The sequence below is a fragment of the Pseudochaenichthys georgianus genome, chromosome 9 (assembly GCF_902827115.2).
Source record: "Pseudochaenichthys georgianus chromosome 9, fPseGeo1.2, whole genome shotgun sequence".
Classification (NCBI taxonomy): Eukaryota; Metazoa; Chordata; class Actinopteri; order Perciformes; family Channichthyidae; genus Pseudochaenichthys; species Pseudochaenichthys georgianus.
The window spans coordinates 7,182,737-7,205,723 of NC_047511.1; the positions used below are offsets into that span (position 1 = coordinate 7,182,737).

The following is a 22,987-nucleotide window of genomic DNA, read 5'->3' on the forward strand; positions in this document are numbered from 1 at the left end:
TGGATTTGCTCTTAAATAGGCTTGCATTCTTTCCTGCTTTGTATTTCCACTGCTGTTTAACAAAGTCAGTGCTGATACCTTATGGTCCAACATGCTGGGGAGGGACTTTCCTCTGTCCATCCTGGAGTCCCCATTCTGAAGCAAACACAGACACATGATCAGATCACCTTCAGTAACAGAAACCACGTCTTCATAATTACAACATGTGTGCAGATGAAAGACTCAGACTATACCTGAAGATCTGTAGGAAGAGAGAAAATTAAGAAAATATCAATTAAAAAGGCTAGCAGGAAATGTGAATAAGAAACATATAACATAAGCTACCAAAACATGTATGATGCAGGTTGAATTAAACTAAGACTCTGAACATCTAATAACTTAATGCTGACACATGTAATAATAGAATAAATACAAATAATACATAAATCAATTTATAAATGATGATAAAGCGTTATGCAAACAAAATAAAGCCAAACTTCATTTGACAAAATATAATGATAAATAAAAAAGAATATTTGGAAACATGCAATTTGATAACACTTAAAGGTGGGGTAGGTCATTTTGGAGAAACCAGCTGGAGTGCGCTAGAATTTGAAAATACACAGCCGAAAAAAAATCTGCCACTTCCTCACAGAGCCCCGCCTCCAACACACAGGAACGCGCACATGACCAATGAGGGCACGAGATAAGTTTGTGCACAGATGGAAGGCTGACAGGCAGGTAGGCCATCCAGTTATTTTAGCCGGGCCGGCTCAGATGATTGGTCGTGCTTTTTACAGCACCACGGCTTCCACTGATGACGTTTTGTTATGGATCTTTTGTCAAAGCACTTCAGATATTCATTGCTATCGGGATGTTAAGAATATTCCATGGAATATAACAAAAAGTGTACTGAAATAAATGACATACCCCACCTTTAATTATTGTGCTACTTTTTGGAAGGGCATGTAAATACACTGTATTCTAGCAACAGTTTGTGCTAATTGTGCTGTGCTGATTCTTTCCTAAAAAACACAAGTGTACAAATATGATTGATCTGATGTGTATTGATCATGTGACTGTGTACCTGCAGGAGCTTTCTCCGAGGAGCTGAACTCTGCTGACTGCAGCTGAAAGCAAACAGGAACATGTTAGTCCACCGTGCTCAGTACACTTTGCTGTGATTGGACGATTGTGTTCAGCAGGACTCACCCTGGACAGGCCGCTCTTAGAGGATGCTGGGAAATACACAGACTTAGAGCCGTTGGGCCCTGAAGAGGGGAAGTTAATGGAATGTATTCAATAAAGCGAGCTTAAAAACATCAAAGGCTGCTTTCAAAATATTTTGATGGCTTTAATTTTCATGTAAAACCTTTCAATTTCTGCATTACCTTTAACATTATTTGTAATATTAGTCATTCGTAATAATGTAAAGGTTCTGACAAAACAAATACGTGGAGTAGGGCTCTGGGTCATTTATTTATTAAGCTATGACGCAATCATTTTTTTATAAAAATAGTTAGAAATAAGCATTTTCTTAATAAACTACAACAGTGAAATCCTGCTTTTACATTTAAGCATGAGTAATAATAATTAAATGATATTACATATAATAGTAACTGTCACAGGGGACATTTCAAACATTTTAATAATTTAAATATACTTACATACTTTCAGAGCATCCAAGAACACTTTAAAATGTACACTCTTTTATGTGATGTTATTGTTTTATTTTGTATTAATCTATGTGTTTTTGTTTGATATGTTCTATCTGTGTTTATGTTTAGATGCTGTTGTTTACTTCACTTGCTCTTTGTGTATTTTTATGAGAAAGCACTTTCCCATTTTTGGAAAGGTGCTATATAAATAAAGTGTATTATTATTATTATTATTATTATTATTATTATTATTATTATAAAAAACTCATTTAAAATATATTTTTAATTATTTCACCACAATATATGAAGTTGTTATATAAAATGTAAACGCTGTACACAGATACAAAATAAAAGTAAACTTTAACCCTCACCAACCTGAAAAAGTTAATCGTTGTGTTGCATTCATTGAGGTAAAATGTAACTGGAACGCTTTTTAATGCAAAGTGGCTGCAGTCATCCTGACCACTAGGTGTCACCACAGCTGTTTCTTCTTCAGACTCAAGGTAATAAACTACAGAGTATTTGTGTGTATGAGTGTTGGACAATGTGAACATTATGCTACTCTATTATTTATTAAAGGGCTGACTTGGTTTGAGGTTAGAGTTCAAAAGGCTGTGTCCGTGAGGGCGAGACGTGTGTGTGCTGTACCAGTGTTTTGGCTGCTTTCGGGTAATGCGCGACTTTTCCTCCTCAGAGGAGTTGCAGCCTTGTTCAGCTCCTCCTTCAGGATGATTTTTCCCAGGTTTGACTGAATCTAAAGAGAGAGACAGAAATATATCTGATAAATGAAGGGGACTGAACAAAGGCTTTTATTTAAGTTACAGTACCAATGGCAGCTCTAGACCAATTTGACTGGGGGGACATTTAATGCTGGACAAGTGAGACAAAGACAGCATCAACATTTCAACGTGTTCAGGTCAGTATAAAGTCATAGCGGACTAACAAACAAAAAAATACCATTATTATTTTTTTGTTTGAAAACAGAATTTGTGTCAATGACTTGGTTACAATTTTATTTTTAGTAATTAGTTCACCATTAACTTAAATGCAGTTTGGGGAAATAAATACATTACTTGTGCAGCCTAACGTTTTTATTTTATTCCTTAATATTTGTTTTAGTAACTTAGTTTCTATTTATTTAATTACATTAATGAAAAAACCCATTATTGTTATCTTAGGCCATTATAGCTCAGTATTGGCTGCAACACTATCACAAATGCCATGGGTTCTTTTGAAAGGGGGGCCACATGGGGGTCCAAGCACACTGGCCCTTCTTGGCCCCTCCCCCAGAACCGCTAATGTACAGTACCTTGTTGAGTTCCTGTTTCTGAAGCGCTCTCAGTCCCCACACCTCATCATCCTCCTCCTCCTCTGCTTCCTCTCCCTGATCCTTCTTCCTCAACTCTTTCTCTAGAGGAGACGGGATTGGTCGGATTAATACATGAAGCATGTACAGTAAGGGTTTAAAGCTTTAAGAGTTTTTAAATCAAAAATGTATCTTATAATATATCCGGAATACAGCATGGCGTTTTCAATGTCGTACCAATAACAGCCACGGAGGGGGGGCAGGGCCAGTACTCGGTCTCTATCTTGGAGGGCAGGTTGGGGTCCGGAGGCTGAGCTGCGGGAAACTTTGAAGACTCTATGATCAGATCCTCGATGTGTTTCCCCTGAGGGAGCTGAGAGGACACACACACTTCTGCACACACACACACACACACACACACACACACACACACACACACACACACACACACACACACACACACACACACACACACACACACACACACACACACACACACACACACACACACACACACACACACACACACACACACACACACACGAAAGCTGATTATATGGAATCATGTCTTTGGCCTGTCTCTCAGATATATTCTTACTTCATCATATTAGACCCGGTATTTTAGACACATTTTTAAATATAAGTAGGAACATTTCGCTTCTTGCATCCATTGTAACTTTCATAATTTGTCAGAAAGGAAAGACATACTTTTGGAAATGATGCATATTAACAGACATATGATGATCTTATAATAGGATGCTTTGCTGTGTAAAACTAGTATGTTCTTGAATGCAGTACTTTTATGGTAGTGGACTATTTTACAGTCTGGTATTAGTACTTTTATTTTAGCAAAGCGCATTATTCTTCTACATCTGGCTAAAAAGCTCATAGTTAAAATCATGAAGAAATGAAAAACACATGTCCCACGTGTTAATGTATCTCTTGTTACCTGCTAAGTGTGTGTCAATAAGCAAAGGTCATTTGGTTTTGACTGACTGAGTTCTGAGGGGTCACTTTCAGTAGATTTCAATGGCAGTACCTTGTTTGTAGATTGGAGGCTTTTTATAGAGGTTGGAGCCATTGTCTGAAAGAGAGGCAAGAAGGAGTACGGGAAAGAGACGCGTAGGAGGAAAATAAATCAGGCCATTCTTGCTTTATAATATAAACAAATAGCATGAACAAAATGTTTGATAAAGATCCCTTAAGTTTAAGTTTGGTTAAGAATAACGCCAGCATTTGACAGTGTAAACATCAACCTCTCTTTGCTGGACCTTTCTGTGAGGAAGACTCTGTTTCTGTTACGCTTCGGCCCAGATATATGCACTGATCTTTCTGCACGAAGATGAGATCGAATGTTTTGTTTGGATCAAATGAACGATATCAAAGCCATTACCTGGCCTGTGGAAGTGCTGCAGGGCGCCCTTGGCAACCGAGGAGTGCACGGTGTGAGGCGTGTTTGGCGGGTCTGGTGTTGGTGGCGTTCGTGTGCTGTGTGTACTGCTGGTCTGGATGGTGGAACAAGGGGAGGAGCATCCAGGAGACCGGTTCTCCAGCCACTCCCTGGACTCCTTCTGGAAGCACAGAGGAACACAGGAGTCAGACAGATGTGTGTGTGTGTGTGTGTGTGTGTGTGTGTGTGTGTGTGTGTGTGTGTGTGTGTGTGTGTGTGTGTGTGTGTGTGTGTGTGTGTGTGTGTGTGTGTGTGTGTGTGTGTGTGTGTGTGTGTGTGTGTGTGTGTGTGTGTGTGTGTGTGAGCCGATCACGTGATTTTAAAAAAATCGGGGATCGGGAGAAAAAAATCGGGGATCGGGATTTTTTTTTTTTTTTTTTTATAAAATATATTTTTTTAATTTAATGTTACAAAACAAAAATGACCATGTCCACGTCTTAAAGTCATCCTGAGGACTTAGTTTTGGTTTAAAATTACACAACATCATGTATGTGTTGCTTTCTTTGGGCTTGTTTTCAGACCTGGTTGCTTATTTCTCTGAAATCTGGCAACAGAGTGGGCGCAGTGTCTAATAGTAGCAGTAAGCTAACGAGAGGCTACGTTCAGCTGGTGACTCGGGAGTCGGGACAGAGAAAATGTCAGGAGTTTGGAAGTATTATAAAATTGAAAGCAAAGGCAGTGTAACAGCCAGATGCAATGTTTGCAAGGCAGAGGTTCCGCGTGGTAGAAAGAACAGAGCTACGTTCAACACGACCAATCTAATACGCTACCTGAGAAACAAACACCAACAACAACACGACGAGTACACAGCGGCCACTCAGGTAATGGCACTGAAACAACCGACACTTTCAGAGACTTTTAAAAGGAAAGAGAAACTGCCCCAGAACAGTGAAAAGGCCAACACAATAACAGCCAAGATAGCTGAATTCATCGCGTTGGATGACCAGCCGTTATCTGTTACCTTTTTTTTCTCTTAATGCATTGCATAAAGATCGGATCGGGAAAAATCGGTATCGGCAGATTGTCAAAATCAAATGATCGGAATCGGATCGGGAGCAAAAAAAGGTGATCGGGACATCCCTAATCTGTACACTTGCGGTGCTGAGGATAAGGGTTTCTATACAAAACTATGAAAACCTATTGTGCCCAGCCAAACTTCAGGACATTTTCCCACACTGCACTGCTTCTCCGCTCCCTTCACTGGCTGCCATTGGCTGCCTGAATCCGCTTCAACACACTGGTATTGGCTTACTGTCCTGTGAAGGCATCCTGTCCTTCCTAGGATGTGCCTTTTGCTCTGCTTCAGCCAATCAGCTTGCTACTCCTTCACTTGTTGGACGCAGGTTCCCTCAACTAAAACACGCCTGTTTGCTATCCTGCTCCAACACTGTGGAAGAGCTCCCTCTTCATATCAGGACAGCAGAAAGTCTGCATATATTCTGTTGCAAATTAAAAACCCACCTGTTTCGCTTTTACCTTGGCCATTCAATTACAAATTAAAAACTGAATATTAAGCACTTCGTCAGTTAAGCCCTTTTAAAACTGACGCACTGGCACTTACAATGGTTTGTCTTTTTGAAGTGAATATAACTGCTCTTTTCTTGTTGTGGTTTATTGCACTTATTTAAGTGCTTTGGATAAAAACGTCAGTGAAATGCAACGTAATGAAATGAGATGAGGACGAGTGTGTTTGTGTGTGAACATCAATATTCACATTTATCCATGCTATTGGAACAGAGCAGGTAAAAAGGTGTGCTGTCTCTGTGGGGGCCTTCATCAAACAAGGTCATACACATTTAAGGACGCTTTATTTACAGAATGTTAAGGGGTTTTTCAGCAATGCTACCGTATATGACAATAACTAAATAAAAGCATCTGTTCATTATGTTCATCTATTCACTTCCTGATTGTCCCAACAGGTCTTTGTAGACGCGGGTATAACAGTGATAGCTTCAAACCCTCAGATCATTTGTAGAGAGGAAGGGGTCTTACCTCAGGGGAGTGTGGAGGAGAGAAGGAGCGAGGAGACAAGGACCTCTAGGGGAGGAAAGAACATATAAATAGATTAAAAATACTCAAACATATAAATAGATTCAGAAAAGCTGCACATAAAACAACAGAAAACAGTGACAGTGTGTGGTAGTTGTATCATAAAGTCAGTTCTTTATTTGCTGTCCTTTGGAAGACATTAATAATTGTACTAAACAAACGTTGTGAAGGTATCATGTATGGCTCTGGGTAATTTGTGGCAGCCTTTTTCACTATTTTCACAGTTTTTACAAACCGAACATTCAATCAATGAATGGAGAAATTAGTCATAATTGATCCATTAAAAAAATAAATCATTAGTTAAACATTTAAAACAAAACAAAAGTACTGCTTTCACATTTCTGCACGAGTAATATTAATCTAATGATAGCAGATGTAATGGTTTAACTAACAGTTCCTTTGTTCTTGCTATCACTTTATTTCCCCTATCTTTTTGTATCTCATTTACACACACACACACACACACACACACACACACACACACACACACACACACACACACACACACACACACACACACACACACACACACACACACACACACACACACACACAACACACATACCATGTATACATCACTTCAGGGGACATTACATTGACTTACATGCATTTCCTGGAGACTAACCGTAACCATAACCAACACATGCCTAACCCTTACCCTTACCCTTACCCTTACCCTTACCCTTACCCTAATCCTAAACCTAACCAAGTCTTCACCCTAAAATTAACGATTCCCCTCATGGGGACCTCCAATTTGTCCCCATAAGGGAGGCGAGTCCCCACACGTGACTGTAAACAGATGTAGGTCCCCACAAGTATAGTAATGCTAGGCCACACACACACACACACACACACACACACACACACACACACACACACACACACACACACACACACACACTCCGGGTCTCTGTGGTAATGAGCTGTCCGGTTTAAGCAGCAGATTGATGTCCCGAGTCGAGTCAGACGCAGAGCTAACCAACCGACTAACTAAGCGCCTGTCACACCAGCGTCTGTCTGCTTCTAACATCTCAACATCCCATAATGCATTATTCTTATCGTCATTACATCTCATGTTCTCCAACTATGATAGACCGTGTCTTAATATTTAAGTCTTAAAGTTAAAGCCCTACTGAAGATATTGATCTTTAAAAACATAAATATCTATTTTTTTTTTTTTAAGATTGAAGACAGGAGACAGGCAAGAGAAAGACAAAAGGGACATAAGAGACAGAGGAGGACAGGTGACAAACAGGAGATAAAAGACTGTACGCGGATAAGAGAGTCACAGGAGACAGACAGAGAGACGGGCGTTTTTTCATCATCAAAAAGTCTCAACATTTGTTTGAGACTTTTTTCATAGTCAATGAAGACAAATCTCATCCACAGGGTTTACTAAAATTGCTACAACAAAAAGCTGCAAATACAAAACGCTGCGAGAAGCTAAAAACACAACGGGAACCAGGGGACAATTAAAAGTGATGCACACAGCTTGTTGATGTTCGGGGATTATAAAGTTGGCTGCCACTGGAAACGCACCTACATTTAATTATCATGATTCAGGATTCCTTCTGACATTATTGCAGATCTGCTGTAAGCTAGCTAGCTAATGTAGCTAACCTAGTTATTTCAAATATACTGACAAATTACTTTTCTACTTTTTTATATATCACAATTATGAAACAGGCTAACTGTGCCAACACCGACAACTTTATTATACAAGAGCGCCAACAAGCGCTCCGGTCCCAGCCGTGTGCGTCACCTTTTAGTGTCCCCGTTTCAGTTGTGTTTTGAGCTTCTTGCAGCGTTTCGTTAATGCAGTGCTTTCTGTAAACCCTGCGCATGTTTCGTTAAGTTTGCTAAAATGTTATGCCATTTGCATATGTTTTGGCACATTTGTGTTTTTATATTTGCATTGCTTTTAAAACTGAAGCGTGTGTGTCTCCTAATCAGAGTGTTTTGGGCTGTTGTAGTGCGAAATCGCTATCCACCGGCGATATCCGCAATGAGCTACCTCCGTGCCTTACCACAGCATCTGGCTCTATATCGGACAGGGCCACTATGCTAAATTGCTTTAATGAGCATTTTGTGTCCTGTGGTTCTCTATTTGATTCTGTCACTAACTCTGCTTCTGTGAACACTACAGTCTGTGACTCTGAACAACGTGTGTTGGAAAACCCTTTTAGTTTTACCCCTTTTACTGTTGATGTTGTTCGTGAAGCTTTAACCAAGTTAGATCCTAAGAAACCGGCTGGCCCGGACAACGTAGAACCTTTCTTTTTAAAGATAGCTGAAGATTGTATTGCTCCACCTCTCACTACTCTTTTTAACCTCTCCCTCAGCACAAACACAATTCCAAAATTGTGGAAGTCAGCGTATGTCCTGCCTTTGCTAAAAGGAGGGGAGGCCACCTTATTAAATAACTATAGGCCCATCTCTAAGTTGTCAGTTCTGGCTAAGGTTCTTGAATGCCTAGTGAGTGAACAGGTAAAGGTGTTTTTATGTACAAATGACATCCTGTCTAAACATCAGTCAGGCTTCAGAAAGCAACACAGCACCATCACTGCCACAATGAAAGTGGTGAATGATGTGGCGAGTGTTTTAGATAATAAGCAGAGTTGTGCAGCTCTGTTTATTGACCTTTCAAAAGCGTTTGACACCGTTGATCATCACATTTTAAAGCAGAGGCTAGCCAATGCCAAGCCATGCAGTGGGGTGGTTTGTAAACTACCTCTCTGAAAGGTCCCAATGTGTTCATTTTGATGGGCTGTCTTCTGAGTGGTTGAACATTGCTAATGGTGTTCCTCAAGGTTCTGTTTTAGGTCCACTTTTATTCTCCATCTACATCAACGGTTTAGGCGAAAATGTGGATGAAGCTACTTTACATTTTTATGCGGATGATACCGTGATGTACTGTGCAGGTCCCTCCATTAAGGAGGCTGGTGTTAAATTACCGGCTGTTTTTAACATTATTCAGACTCTCTGAACTAAAGCTTCTTTTAAATGTTGAGAAAAAAATGCTCTTTTCTAAAGCTAAAAAGACACCAGAGCCTGTTTTAGATATTGTAACTACGCAAGGAATAACACTTGAAGTGGTTACCTGTTACAAATACCTTGGTATCTGGCTTGATGATTGTCTCTCTTTTAAACTTCATGTCAATAACCTGCTTAAAAAGCTGAGGATCAGGCTAGGTTTTTTCTACAGGAACAAGTCCTGTTTCTCGCTTGAGGCCAGGAAAAGGCTAGTCACTGTGACCTTTTTACCTGTGCTGGACTATGGGGATCTGGTCTATATGAATGCACCTGCCCATTGCCTGGTCAAGTTAGATGCTGCGTATCACAGTCACTGAGATTTGTGACAAACTGTAAAGCATTAACCCATCACTGCACCCTGTATGCAAGGGCTGGTTTGCTTTCACTAACTGTACGGAGGCTCAGTCACTGGTACATTTTTATATACAAAGCCATGCTAGGGAAACTTCCATCTTATATCTGCTCCCTGATCTCACGGAAAATTGTAAGTGGCTACTGCCTGAGATTGAATGCTGTGGTTTTATTAAATGTGCCAACTGCTAGGACTGTCTTAGGGAAGACAGCTTTTAGATGCGCAGCTCCTCTGTCTTGGAATAGTCTGCAAATTAAATGGAAACTGAACAATCTGGTGCAACTAAATGTTTTTAAAGCTCGGTTGGATGCTACTCAATCAGAAGCTGTTGGTACCTGCTTATGTGGATAATTATGTAAATGATGCTGTATGATGTCCTTTTGTTGTTCTATTTATGTTTTTATGTTTCATGTGGAACTACTTGATCAGGTCTCCCTTGAAAAAGAGATCAATGATCTCAATGGGATTTATCTGTATAAATAAAGGTTTGAAATTAAATGAAATGATTGCACCTGTCGGCCACCGTACATATGGCACAGAAGAAGAAGATATTTCAGGCTTGATTGACACCCAGTAGTTGTTAATGAGACATTTAGTGTTGATTTGGGTCCGAACATGAAGGAAGATATTGAATATCACTAGACTACAGTGAAAACAGAACTTCCCACCTCCAGAGGACTGTAGCTGTAGTGGCTTTGGTAGATCATCAGGTCTGGTCTCTCTATGTCCAGGATGGCTTTGTCTCTAGGTAACGCTGCCAGGTCCTTATAGCCGATAACCCCGTCCTCCACTCTGGCCTATAGTAAGAGAGGGGGCAGATTACAGGTTACTGCCTCAAGATTAATCTAAAGGATAATATAGCTTGATTTGTGTGTGGGGGTGTGTCTCACCACGATGGCCGCAGCAGGGGATCCTGGGACGCTGGACCCTCTTAGGGACAAGACACTCCCTGGAGACGTCTGAGCCAGCTGCTGCTCACACACACACAAACACACACACACACACACACACACACACACACACACACACACACACGCACGCAGAGGTCAGAGTTCAACCAAAAACTGATATTCCGCCAAATTGAAAAGGACTTCAGCTAATGAAGGAATTGATCATTTAGGTTTCTGCTCAGTGAGATCACCACTCAGAGGTTTTTCTATTTCTGCCCAAATACTTGATTTAATATCATAAGGAAATACATGTTCTGATTGGTCTAAAGGTTTGAAATCTAGTATGGCCATACTTTTGCCAAACGATCCAACAGTTCAACAGTAAATGTTAAATCATACAGAAAAATCCCACAATTTTACCAAAAGTAAAAGTCAGGTTGTCTTAAAAAAAAAAATGATACCACTGTCTGAATTTTATGTATTTTATTTGAAAAATAGTTTAGACTCCATATGTTTGACATCCATCTTGTTCAGTTTATAGGTATCAAATACCTGTCGTTTCTGAAATGTGGGCGATTACATAAAGACATTGCATGGACGATGGCAGTGACGTGATTAATACAAAATGTGCATAGACTTCTGCATGACGCTGTGTGTTGAAAGCCAATCGGCATTTGAGATTGTCCTGACGACACTGATGTTGTTGAAGCAGAAATTGAGGGAAAGTGTTCATGGTTGTCTGTGGGCAACTTTGAGTATTAGAAACATTTCCATTTTGGTCAGGTTAGTTTTCTATATTTATTATGTATATTTGTATCTTTTTGAACTTCTGGTCCAAATAGCTGTCTAATTTTAATCACTTTAAACTGTTTTAATGAATCCAAAATCATCATAATCTTTAGAAATTATAATACGAATAACCCTAAATACATTTCAAATAAATACTGCGACCATTTTATCTGCACTGTCTTGTCTTTATACGACTCAACGTGGAATGACCCGTCCTACCAAAGCAGCATCCTTGACTTTGAGAAACACCCAAAGTCTGTAAAGTAATCAAAGTCCCTGACCACATCATATTATAACAAATAAGTTCTGTTTTAAGAAAGGATGGTTATTTGAGAAAAACATCAGTATCAATATATAATTTACTGCTCTAAGGCTCAGCGTGTAGGAACTAAAAATAGTAATCTCAGAGATATTAGGACTCTTCTTCCCACACAGATCACACGTCTCTAAAGTGCATAATGTGAAGACCTTTCAAAGCATTTTTTTCTCCATAAATATCACACCTACTGTAAGTGAAAGCAGTGTTTACCTTGGGCATCATCCTGACTGCTGATTGGTCAGTTCCTTAGGGAGAGAAACAGACGAAACATGGTATTATCCCACAGATATGACTAAATATCTATAATATTACTGTATACTAAATGCAAAAGATAACCTTTTCACAGGAGAGTGTGTGTGTGTGTGTGTGTGTGTGTGTGTGTGTGTGTGTGTGTGTGTGTGTGTGTGTGTGTGTGTGTGTGTGTGTGTGTGTGTGTGTGTGTGTGTGTGTGTGTGTGTGTGTGTGTGTGTGTGTGTGTGTGTGTGTGTGTGTGTGTGTGTGTGTGTGTGTGTGTGTGTGTGTGTGTGTGTGTGTGTGTGTGTGCATGGAGGGATACATCCAAAGTTAAAGCAAAGATCAGGCAACAGTATGCAGGTCTGAACAGTGACACTAGGCTGAAGTGTCAATAACTCTGCGTGTCCACAACAGAGATTGGTCCAGGATGTTGTTTAACCCAGTTTAGCATGGCAATGTGTATTTTGCTCTTTAAAGCTATATATTTTTTTGAAATTCTCTTTTTATTCAGCTTTTCACATGTTTACAGTTATAGATAATACAATATTCTCTGTAAGCCTTCTGTAGTTAACAGTAAAATCACAAATCAAACGTACATATTTGGGGATAATACAGATGCAGGCCTCACTAACCGTCAAACATGCTATAACATATAGAAAGAACATAAACACGAACAGGGTTATGGGGTGTACCTGCAACTTATTCAAACAAGGGGGGCATAGAAATAAAAAATACTAAAAATATATAAAAGTCCCTTCTAGACAAATGATGGTCGTATTGGTGTAACATATATTATCCATTTTTCCCATCTTGACAAAAAGATTCCCTGTAAAGCTATATTTTAAAGGCTGTTTGGTCAATTATAAGACAGAGATTAGACATGATTTGGTAACACTTTGTATTAAGGTACACAAATTCCCCATCAACTAGTTGTTAATTAACATGCATATTAGCAGTATATTGGCTCTTTATTAGTCATTATAAAACACTTATTCATGCTTTATTCTACATGACCGTATTCTACAAGTAATAGGCCATTTGTTGAGAGTTTTTCCTCAATAACCCTCTAATTAGTGCTTACTTATTGCAAGTAAGGAAGTTGTTGTACATGAGTTTTGGTCTTAATATGCTCGGCTCACTATGGGCCTGATAAGGCAGCAATACCACAAGAATAGGAATTCTCCCATAATAACACTTAACAAATCTGATCTATTCTTATGTAACAAGACATGAAACTATACGTTTTAAAGGTAGGGTAGGTCATTCACTTCAGAAACACTTTTTGTTATATTCCATTGAATGCTCTTAACATCCCGATAGCAATGAATAAATGAAATGCTTTGACAATAAATATATACAAATGTTTCATCTGTGGAAGCTGTGGCGCTGTAAAAAGCAAGTCCAATTATCTGCCCCGGCCCGCGGTAAATAATTGGATGCCCTACCTGCCTGTGAGCCTTCCATCTCGTGCACAAACTTATCTCGTGCCCTCATTGGTCATGTGCGCGTACGTGTGTGTTGGAGGAGGGGCTCTGTAAGGAAGTCTGAAGGAAGGGTTCAGATTTATTTTGGTTGTGTACTTTCAAATTCTAGCGCACTCGAGCTGGTTTCTCCATTCTTACCTACCCTACCTTTAATTGTGTCTAAATAACAAAACAAATGGTATTTCTTTCTAAGAATATGTTTTGGGGTATTGACAGTTCAGCTGCCAATAGCAAGGTGATATTGACCTGTATGTTTCATATTTGCACATTTAGATTTTTGTAACATTTGTACTGAAGGTTAGACAGGAAACCGGGTACAGGAAGTAGGAGAAAGTGAACTGAATACCATGGCAGTAGACATAGGAGGCTCAGGTTTGGGAAGGCTAAATAACTTTTTTTACCTGGTGCTGCCCGCCTCCGGCATCTATAGAAAAGAGATCAACTCAGTGAAAGCACCGCCTGCTGACCAATCAGAGCCCAGTGTGTGGAGTTTAAATCTATCAAGTCATATTACAGGATAAAGGAAATACAGTTTAAACTGCCGTATGCAGAGAAGACGCTGACGTGTCGCACGTATCATTCTTATAACATCATCAATCAGATCATCGATCATATAATATCATAATATATCATATCTCCTTATCTGAGTCAGCTGAGCCGTATCTGGCCATGCAACACTCACAGTGTCACAGACTGTATGCAGACGTATTATTTTAAGCAACACATTAAGTTGACGAAACACTCGAGACAAATGTAATTAAAGTCAGATCCACGTGTCTTAGACGGGGCAGTGATATCATAAACCTGTTGTACGCTTTCAAACACTTTATTTATTTTTTAACCAGTTGTTCTATATTCACCTTGCAGGTGCAGCTATGTGGCTTGTATCCTGGATTATATGTTTAAGTCATGGATGTTTAAAGTTCATATTTGTCTAATATTAGTTTTACTTTTCATTAATGAAGCATGACGCTGCGCTGTCAGTACATTTGTCCCTGTTTGTGATTTGGTCAAATGTTGCTAACCCCGCCCCTTTCACGTGAACACGCTCTCAGCTGGAGAAAGAATCCCTGGCTTGATTTACCGAGTTGATAACCAGCGTTGTAGGACCGCTTAGCGAGATCTTGTTTGTTAGGGTTAGTTAAGATAACTATAGGTTACTTACATAACCCCAGGTCTCAGAGTAACATGAAGTGAGATGTCTCACTATGGGATGCGCCTCAACGCATATGCAAACAGAAGCATCAATCTCATTACGCCAATCCTGATTGGCTGGTGATCTTGACGTCTACGTCAGGGAATCCACCCACCCTTTAAGTAGCTTGCGCTACGTTGCAGCATCATTCAAAATAAGCACCTCTTCTCGCTTCGCCATAGCAAGAAGGGCCGTCTGGTGAGACATCTCACTTCATGTTACTCTGAGGACTGGGGTTACGTAAGTAACCTATAGTTCTCATTCATAACACTCCGTTCGATGTCTCACTATGGGATATTGAAACTCCCGTATTGCTAGACATGCTTATCTCGAAAATCACCAAAACAACCAGAACTTAACAGGTAGAACCCTGTCTCAACACAGGGCCCAGCACTGCGCGGGCCACACTTGGAGCAGAGACATCTAGCCTGTAAAAGCGGACAAAAGTGAGCGGTGAGGACCAGCTCGCTGCTGCACAAATGTCTTGGATGGAAACACCCTTGAACAAAGCCCAGGATGTAGCCAGTCCACGAGTAGAATGAGCATGCAGGCCCGTTGGTGTCTGCAAACCCTGACTCGTATAAGCCAGAGCAATCGCTTCCACAATCCAGTGGGAGAGCCGTTGCCTGGTAACGGGCTTGCCCCTCTGAGGGTTAGCCAAGGATACAAAGAGATGGTCATTGCATCGAAACTCTTTTGACCTGTCCATATAGGTGCGTAAAGCACGGACTGGGCACAGTAAATTCGGCCGCTGTTCCTCAGAGGAACACAGTGGCGGAGGAAATGCCTCAATGTCAATGGGGGTAAATGTGCGAGCCCCTTTCATAAAACGGCAGACCAAGGGATGTTGGCTAGCTGTCTTTCCCTCAAAGCCCACATGGCATGCAGCAATAGCAGCCAGGTACACTTTGATCGTAGAGAAAGCTCTGTGTTTATCAATCAGGTCCTGTAGAAATTATAAAATCACCCCGACAGGACATTGAAAAGAGATGTGCCCTTTTTGAAGGCACCACTCCTCAAACACCCTCCACTTACAGTCATAGAGGGACCTGGTGGAGGAAGCTCTTGCACTCTGAATAGTGTTTGTATCACCTTCTGAGGGAGTCCCACTGTATTCAGGTTATACCACTCACGGGCAGGCCCATAGTGCCAAGCGCTCTGGGTGTGGGTGAAAAATCCCCCCCCCCCGCCTGAGACAGTATGTCCCTGCGTAGCGGGAGCTGCCACGGCTGCCCGCACAGCAGCTGATATATCTCCGCCAGCCAGTACATTGCAGGCCAGTGCGGAGCTATTAGGATCAGTGTGTGGCGTTGTTCTCTCACTCTGGCCAGATTTGGGGGTATCAGAGCCAGGGGTGGGAACGCATACAGAAGGACCGGAGACCAAACGTGCGTGAGCGCGTCCACGCCTAACGGTGCGTTTAAATCGCGCATTGAAAAGAACAGCTGACATTGAGCGTTTTCTTTTGATGCGAACAGATCCACCCAACGCACCCACAGCTGACTCACAATTATTGGATGTAGAGTCCAGATGTAGAGTCCAGTCTGCATATAGTGGTGCACCTCTGGACAGCAGATCTGCCCCGAGGTTCATCACTCCTGGTACGTGCGTCGCTCTCAGAGAGAGGAGACGTCCGCAGCTCCATAAGATCAGTTTGCGTGCCAGCATGTGTAACTGGAGAGAACGCAAACCCCCTTGGCGGTTTATATACGATATTGTGGTCGTGTTGTCTGTCCTCACGAGGACATGATGTCCTCTGAAAAAAGGCAGAAAGTGTTTCAGGGTGAGGAACACCGCTAAAAGCTCCAGATAATTTATGTGTGACCGTTGGAGGTCACTGCTCCAGAGACCCCTCACAGGTCGACCTTCGTATATACCCCCCCATATTTGAACATATTTGCGTGGCTGGAAATGAGCGAGACAAGCCCTGAAGGCTTTCACTCTCTCTGCTGACAGGCGGGCTGTAAAGGGCAACGAATTCAGGCGTAGGCCCAGGAAGAGTACAGTCTGGGCTGGGGACAACATGCTCTTTTCTGTGTTTATTACAAAACCCAGGTCGAGCAGGTGTTTTACGAGGACATTCTTCTGCGTAATAGCCTCTTGCTCCGACTGTGGGAGAAGGAGCTAATCGTCCAGATAAGTTGCCAGGCGAATACCCTGTTGTCTTAACGGGGCTATCGCGGCTTCCGTACACCGTACAAACATTCGTGGGCAGAGAGACAGACCGAAGGGAAGTACTCTGTACTCGTAACAGACACCCTGAAAGGCAAACCTCAGATATTTCCTGTGTGGATAATATACTGGGATGTGGAAATACGCGTCTTTCAGGTCGACTGATGTGAACTAATCGTTTTGGCGCACGAGACGCAACAGAGATGTGTGAGTGAGCATTCTGAATTTGTATCTTATGAGATATTTTTTCAGAGCCCTCAAATCTAGTACAGGCCGAATCCCGTTCTCTCCCCGTTTGGGAACGAGGAAATATTTGGAATAAAAGCCGCTCTGACTCTGTTCGGAGGGTATTATAGATATAGCCTTCTTGTCTAGTAGCGAGAGGATCTCTTGAAACTTATACAAAATGTACACCACCCCAAATTGATAATGTTGTTGATAGTGCTACAGATGCCCTGCGAATAAAATTAGACTCTGTTGCTCCTTTGAAAAAGAAGAAAATAAAACAACATAGATTAGCTCCATGGCATAATGCCGAAACCCGCAAAAATAAAGCAAAAGTCGAGACAACTTGAAAGGATATGGCGTTCCACTAAACTTGAAGAATCTCGTTTAATTTGGCATATTACTCTCAATGAATATAAGAAAGCACTGCGTAAAGCAAGAGCAGCCTACTACTCTTCATTAATAGATGAGAATAAGAATAATGCAAGATTTCTTTTCAGCACTGTAGCCAGGCTGACAGAGAGCCACAGCTCTATTGAGCCTTCTATTCCCATAGCACTCAGTAGTAATGATTTTATGTGCTTTTTTAATGATAACATTGTTACTCTTAGAAACAAAATTAATTACCTCTTGCCTTTGACCAGTATAGTGTTATCAACAGCTCCCGGAAACGTAAGTTCTAATATTACACTAGATAGTAAACTAGAATGCTTTTCAGCCATAAACCTTGAACAATTTAATTCAATGATTCTTTCTTCTAAACCATCAACGTGTATCTTAGACCCAATTCCAACTAAGCTGTTAAAGGAAGTCTTTCCATGAATTAACACTTCTTTATTAAATATTATCGACAATGAAATCCTATTGCAAAGACTAGAGCACTTAGTAGGCATAAAGGGAACTGTTTTAGGCTGGTTTAGGTCCTATCTATCTGAACGGTCTCAGTTTGTGTGTGTCAACGATGAATCTTCCATGCAAACCAAAGTTAGCCATGGAGTGCCACAGGGCTCAGTGCTTGGACCTATTTTGTTCACATTATATATATGCTTCCGTTAGGCAATATTATAAGGAATCATTCTGTAAATGTCCATTGTAATGTGGATGATACTCAACTATATGTATCCATCAAGCCTGATGAATCCAATCATCTAAATAAAATGCAAGACTGCCTCAAGGACTTAAAAACTGCCAAAACTGAAGTTATTGTACTTGGCCCGAAGAATCTACGAAACAAATTATCTAAAGATATACTAACTACGGGTGGCATTAATTTTGCCACCAGTGAGACTGTAAGGAATCTTGGTGTTATATTTGATCAGGATTTATCCTTTAACGCCCACATAAAATCAATTTCAAGGAACGCCTACTTCCATCTACGTAACATTGCAAAAATCAGGCATATCTTGCCTCAAAACGATGCAGAGAAACTAGTCCATGCATTTGTTACTTCAAGGCTGGATTATTGTAACTCCTTATTATCAGGGTGTACCAAGAAATCAGTCAAGTCGCTTCAGCTGATTCAAAATGCTGCGGCTCGTGTACTAACCAGAGTTAGGAAAAGGGACCACATTACTCCTGTTCTGGCTGCCTTACACTGGCTCCCTATAGAACACAGGATAGAATTTAAAATTCTTCTTCTCGCCTACAAAGCCCTTAATGGGCAGGCACCATCTTACCTTAAAGAACTCATTATACCCTACTGTCCTACTAGGGCATTGCGTTCCAAGAATGCAGAGTTGTTGGTTGTTCCTAGAGTCTCTAAAAGTACAATGGGAGCCAGAGCATTTTCTTATCAAGCTCCACATTTATGGAATCAGCTTCCAGTTTGTGTTCGGGCGGCAGACACCCTATCCGTTTCTAAGAGTGCGCTTAAGACCTTCCTTTTTGATAAAGCTTATAGTTGGGCTGATTAGATTCAGCCCCTAGTTTTGCTGATATAGGCTTAGTTTGTCGGGGGACATCTTACTTCTTCCTTCTCTCTGTCTATACCTGTGTACTCTCATGTTCCGATTAACCCAGCTTCCCCAAATGTCTTTCTTTTTGGTGTCTATATACGCCGGGATCCGGAGTCATGGATGATCCTGCGGTCCTGTGTCCTGGATCGCGAGCCCTGGATCTTGAGTCGTGGCTGTGGTCCTGGATCATAGGTCTTGGATGGATATCCTCGTGGATTCATCTTCCTGTTATACACACATGCATTTCCAAACATTTGGACTACCTATGTTGCAAATGTGTTATCTTTTCAATTTACACATGGCATCTATTGCACGTCTGTCCGTCCAGGGAGAGGGATCCCTCCTCTGTTGCTCTCCCTGAGGTTTCTCCCATTTTTCCCTTTAAACTGTGGGTTTTCTCCGGAAGTTTCTCCGTATTGTCATACTGATATTCTGTACAACCTGTGTAGTCCACTGAGACAAATGTAACATTATTTAAACTTCATTAACACTTATAGTTTCATGTCTTGTTACATAAGAATAGATCATATTTGTTAAAGGTCCCATGTCATGGCCATTTCTACTGATCATAATTCCATTGTTGAGGTCTACTAAAATAGCTTTATATTGTGCAATTTTCCAAACTCACATTGGTTTCTCATACAGCATCTCTGTGTATAGTATGTGTATTCACTCTCTGTCCTAAACGGCTTGTTGGAGCTCCTGCCCCCCCCCCCCCCCCTCCCTGTGAGCCCACTGTGCTCTGATTGGTCAGCTTGCCCACTCTGTTCTGATGAGTCCACCACCGTTACAGCGGAACATCAGTGATTATGTGTTACAATGGCGTTAGCAACCAGAAAATGACACCAGTAATGACAAACAGATGAGAATGCTGCGTGGGGTCTTGGTGCCGTGTTGGCGGGACGTTGCGAGGCTCGCTGCTGTGAGTAGGGGACAGTGTGAGCTCTATTACTGGTGTCGTTTCCTGGTTGCTGCGTGGGGTCTGCGAGACAGCGAGCCATCGCAAAACTTAGCCTGAACTCAGCCTGAGCACCATGGACGCGGGAAGGGGGGGTGCTGAGGGGGCTGCAGCACCCCCATCTGCGAGGCTCCACTAGCAAAAGCGTAAATCCTATTAACATGGCTTTTATTTCAGCTAAACTGTTATCTCAATAATGAATCTCATGTTATTAAGTGTAATCATGTTATTACAGTATCAGCAAAAATAAAATGGAACAATCAGGGGCTGATGTTAACGTTAAATGAGTTGTACGCTAGTAATGTTTAAGAGTAAAAATCCACCCCAACAACTTTTTTTGTAGCTAATACTTAGCAATGTAAGTTTAGCATAGCGCTGAGTTTAGACGTAGCTAGTGCTACAGCAACTGCTAACAAGCCTCCATCTGTGTCATATTGTGAATTGAACTAAGCAAAAAAACAGTTTATGCATGAGGAATATGTGAAGGGAACGATACCTTCCTCTTGGCAAAAAGAATAACACATCTGTCAACAAACTGTTTAATTAATGCAAGCAAATGCTTGGAGTTGTTGGAAAATGGAGGCTAGCAGTTTCCCCCTGCTTCCAGTTTGTATGCTAAACTAGGCTAACCCCATCCTGGACCTTTCCCTGTCCTTTACCTTAAACATCTGGATATGTGAAATGTTATATCTGAATAACAATGTTTTTTGCTCAGATTAGTGTGTGTTTCTTGTGAATCTTAGACAGTTAATGGCAATTTCAGTTTGCTGCATTTGCTGGGTTGCCAGTTCTGCATTGTCAAATGTGACTGAGGGACACAAAGGGATTATTCCAGAGTCCACAGCTTTGTCCAACAGACACCCGCACATAGAAGAGTGGGTAACATGCGGTCAGTAACAGGAAACACCCTGCACACACTCACAATACCATTTGGTGTGTGTATTTATACCTCAGGGAGAATTGGTGATCATTTCTGTATCTGTTGTCTTCAGGGCTCTGGAGCCAGATCAACACCTGAAAAATACACACATATTCAATAAATATGTATTCTAAATTAGAGGATTAACCCCTTGAGATCCACCATATTGTTATTATAGCAAAAAAACATTAATATCAACATATTTCCAAAATACAGAAATTAACACAGATACAATTTGCAGATTTAAAAAACAACCTCCAGCTGTTTACAGCTGCAGCAGGACTGTCATAGTTACTGTATGTAGTTATCTAGAAGTAAATGGAGAGTGGGGATGCAATCGTATGTGATGACACCCCTTTGATTCATCAACTGCTGCTTGTTCTATGCCTTTCTCATAACTGTATTAGGTTAGTTGGTAGAAAGCAATACTATTACATTTAAATAAAAAATATTAGGTTCAACTGACAGGTGTGTAATGTAGAGAATGACCCAGATTGCTGATAAAGAGTTTTCTCGTAATGTTTCCATATTTCTGTCTACGATGTTTCAGATTTTCTGCAGACTCTCTGTCTGTGTCTAACCCTCCTGTATTGATCTCGGCTGGCGTCTAATGTCCCTGACATTTAAATTCTTAATTTGTTGATATGTGGTTGACTGGTTGAATGTACTTTTGCAAAACGTATTTTCAGATGCAAATGGGAAGATAGGGTAAGACAGGGTATTCTTATTTTCTCTGTATGATTAGTCAATGTCAAATGATTGTTGTGGCTGTAGAGAGAAGCCTTTTTCTGAGAGACACCAAAGTGCTGTTATGTCCTAAGAAACGTAACCGTAGCAGCCTCCCTACATCATGTTTGGAACAGCAAATTCCAGAGAAGAAGATGTCCCCAGGGACAGATCAATTACAAGCTAATGGCTCCTGCTGATCAATCATCTGGTCGAAAACACTGGAGGAATCTGATATATAAGATTGTCTTCTCCACAGCAGAGCTGAACAGAAAGTACATTTACTCAATTACAGTTTGTAAGTGTAAGTATACTATAGTCTTTAAAAGAGGACAGATTGGATTCATATTCATATTTTATTCTTTTACTGTGACATTTTAATGTTCAAAAAGCTCTTTATTTTTCTCATATTGCCTGTCTGTGTATCTCATACTCTTTTCACCCTCTGTCTGAAACCAGAGCCCAGTGTGCTCTGATTGGTTAGCTGGCCGGCAGGGGCGGCGGGTACTGTAGGCTAGGGAAGGCTAAGCCTTCCCAAATATTTGTGTCACTGCATCCTGGTAAAATAAAAATATAATGTATAATGTTTGTGTCTTTGACATTAGCGCTGCTATGCAGCCACCTGTGCCCTGTTCTACGAAGCCAGTTCAACAGACCCTGGCCTGCATATGTTTGAGTTATCTTAACTAACCCTAACAAACGAGATCTCGCTAGCGGTCCTACGACGCTGGTTATCAACTCGGTAAATCAAGCCAGGGTTTCTTTCTCCAGCTGAGAGCGCGTTCACGTGAAAGGGGCGGGGTTAGCTACATTTGACCAATCACAAACAGGGACAAGTGTACTGACAACGCAGCGTCATACTTCATTAATGAAAAGTAAACTAAGATTAGACAAATATGAACTTTAAACATCCATGACTTAAACATATAATCCAGGATACAAGCCACATAGCTGCTCCTGCAAGGAGAATATAGAACAACTGGTTAAAAAATAACTACCGAGTGTTTGAAAGCGTACAACAGTTTTATGATATCACTGCCCCGTCTAAGACACGAGTGGATCTGACTTTAATTACATTTGAGTTGAGTGTTTCGTCAACTTAATGTGTTGCTTAAAATAATACGTCTGCATATGTGACAATGTAAGTGTTGCACGGCCAGATACGGCTCGAGAAGCTGACTCAGATAAGGAAATATTGTGATATTATATATGATCGATGATCTGATTGATGATGTGATATCAGTGTGATATGAATGATAAGTGCGACACGTCGGCGTCTTCTCTGCATACGGCA

At 41.0% G+C, this 22,987-nt stretch overlaps 1 protein-coding gene across 1 annotated transcript in view; it reads right to left on the reverse strand.

The window, feature by feature from the left end:
- LOC117453190 (dematin-like) overlaps nt 1–22,987 on the reverse strand; it is a 48,080-nt gene that overhangs the window by 7,398 nt on the left and 17,695 nt on the right. Inside the window, 14 exon segments of the mRNA XM_071204319.1 lie at nt 79–135; nt 234–241; nt 1,067–1,136; nt 1,138–1,250; nt 2,286–2,391; nt 2,947–3,047; nt 3,181–3,336; nt 3,983–4,027; nt 4,337–4,514; nt 6,386–6,430; nt 10,496–10,624; nt 10,718–10,798; nt 12,036–12,070; nt 20,998–21,062. Coding sequence (XP_071060420.1) covers nt 79–135; nt 234–241; nt 1,067–1,136; nt 1,138–1,250; nt 2,286–2,391; nt 2,947–3,047; nt 3,181–3,336; nt 3,983–4,027; nt 4,337–4,514; nt 6,386–6,430; nt 10,496–10,624; nt 10,718–10,798; nt 12,036–12,047 — 1,101 coding nt within the window. The 5' untranslated portion in view covers nt 12,048–12,070; nt 20,998–21,062.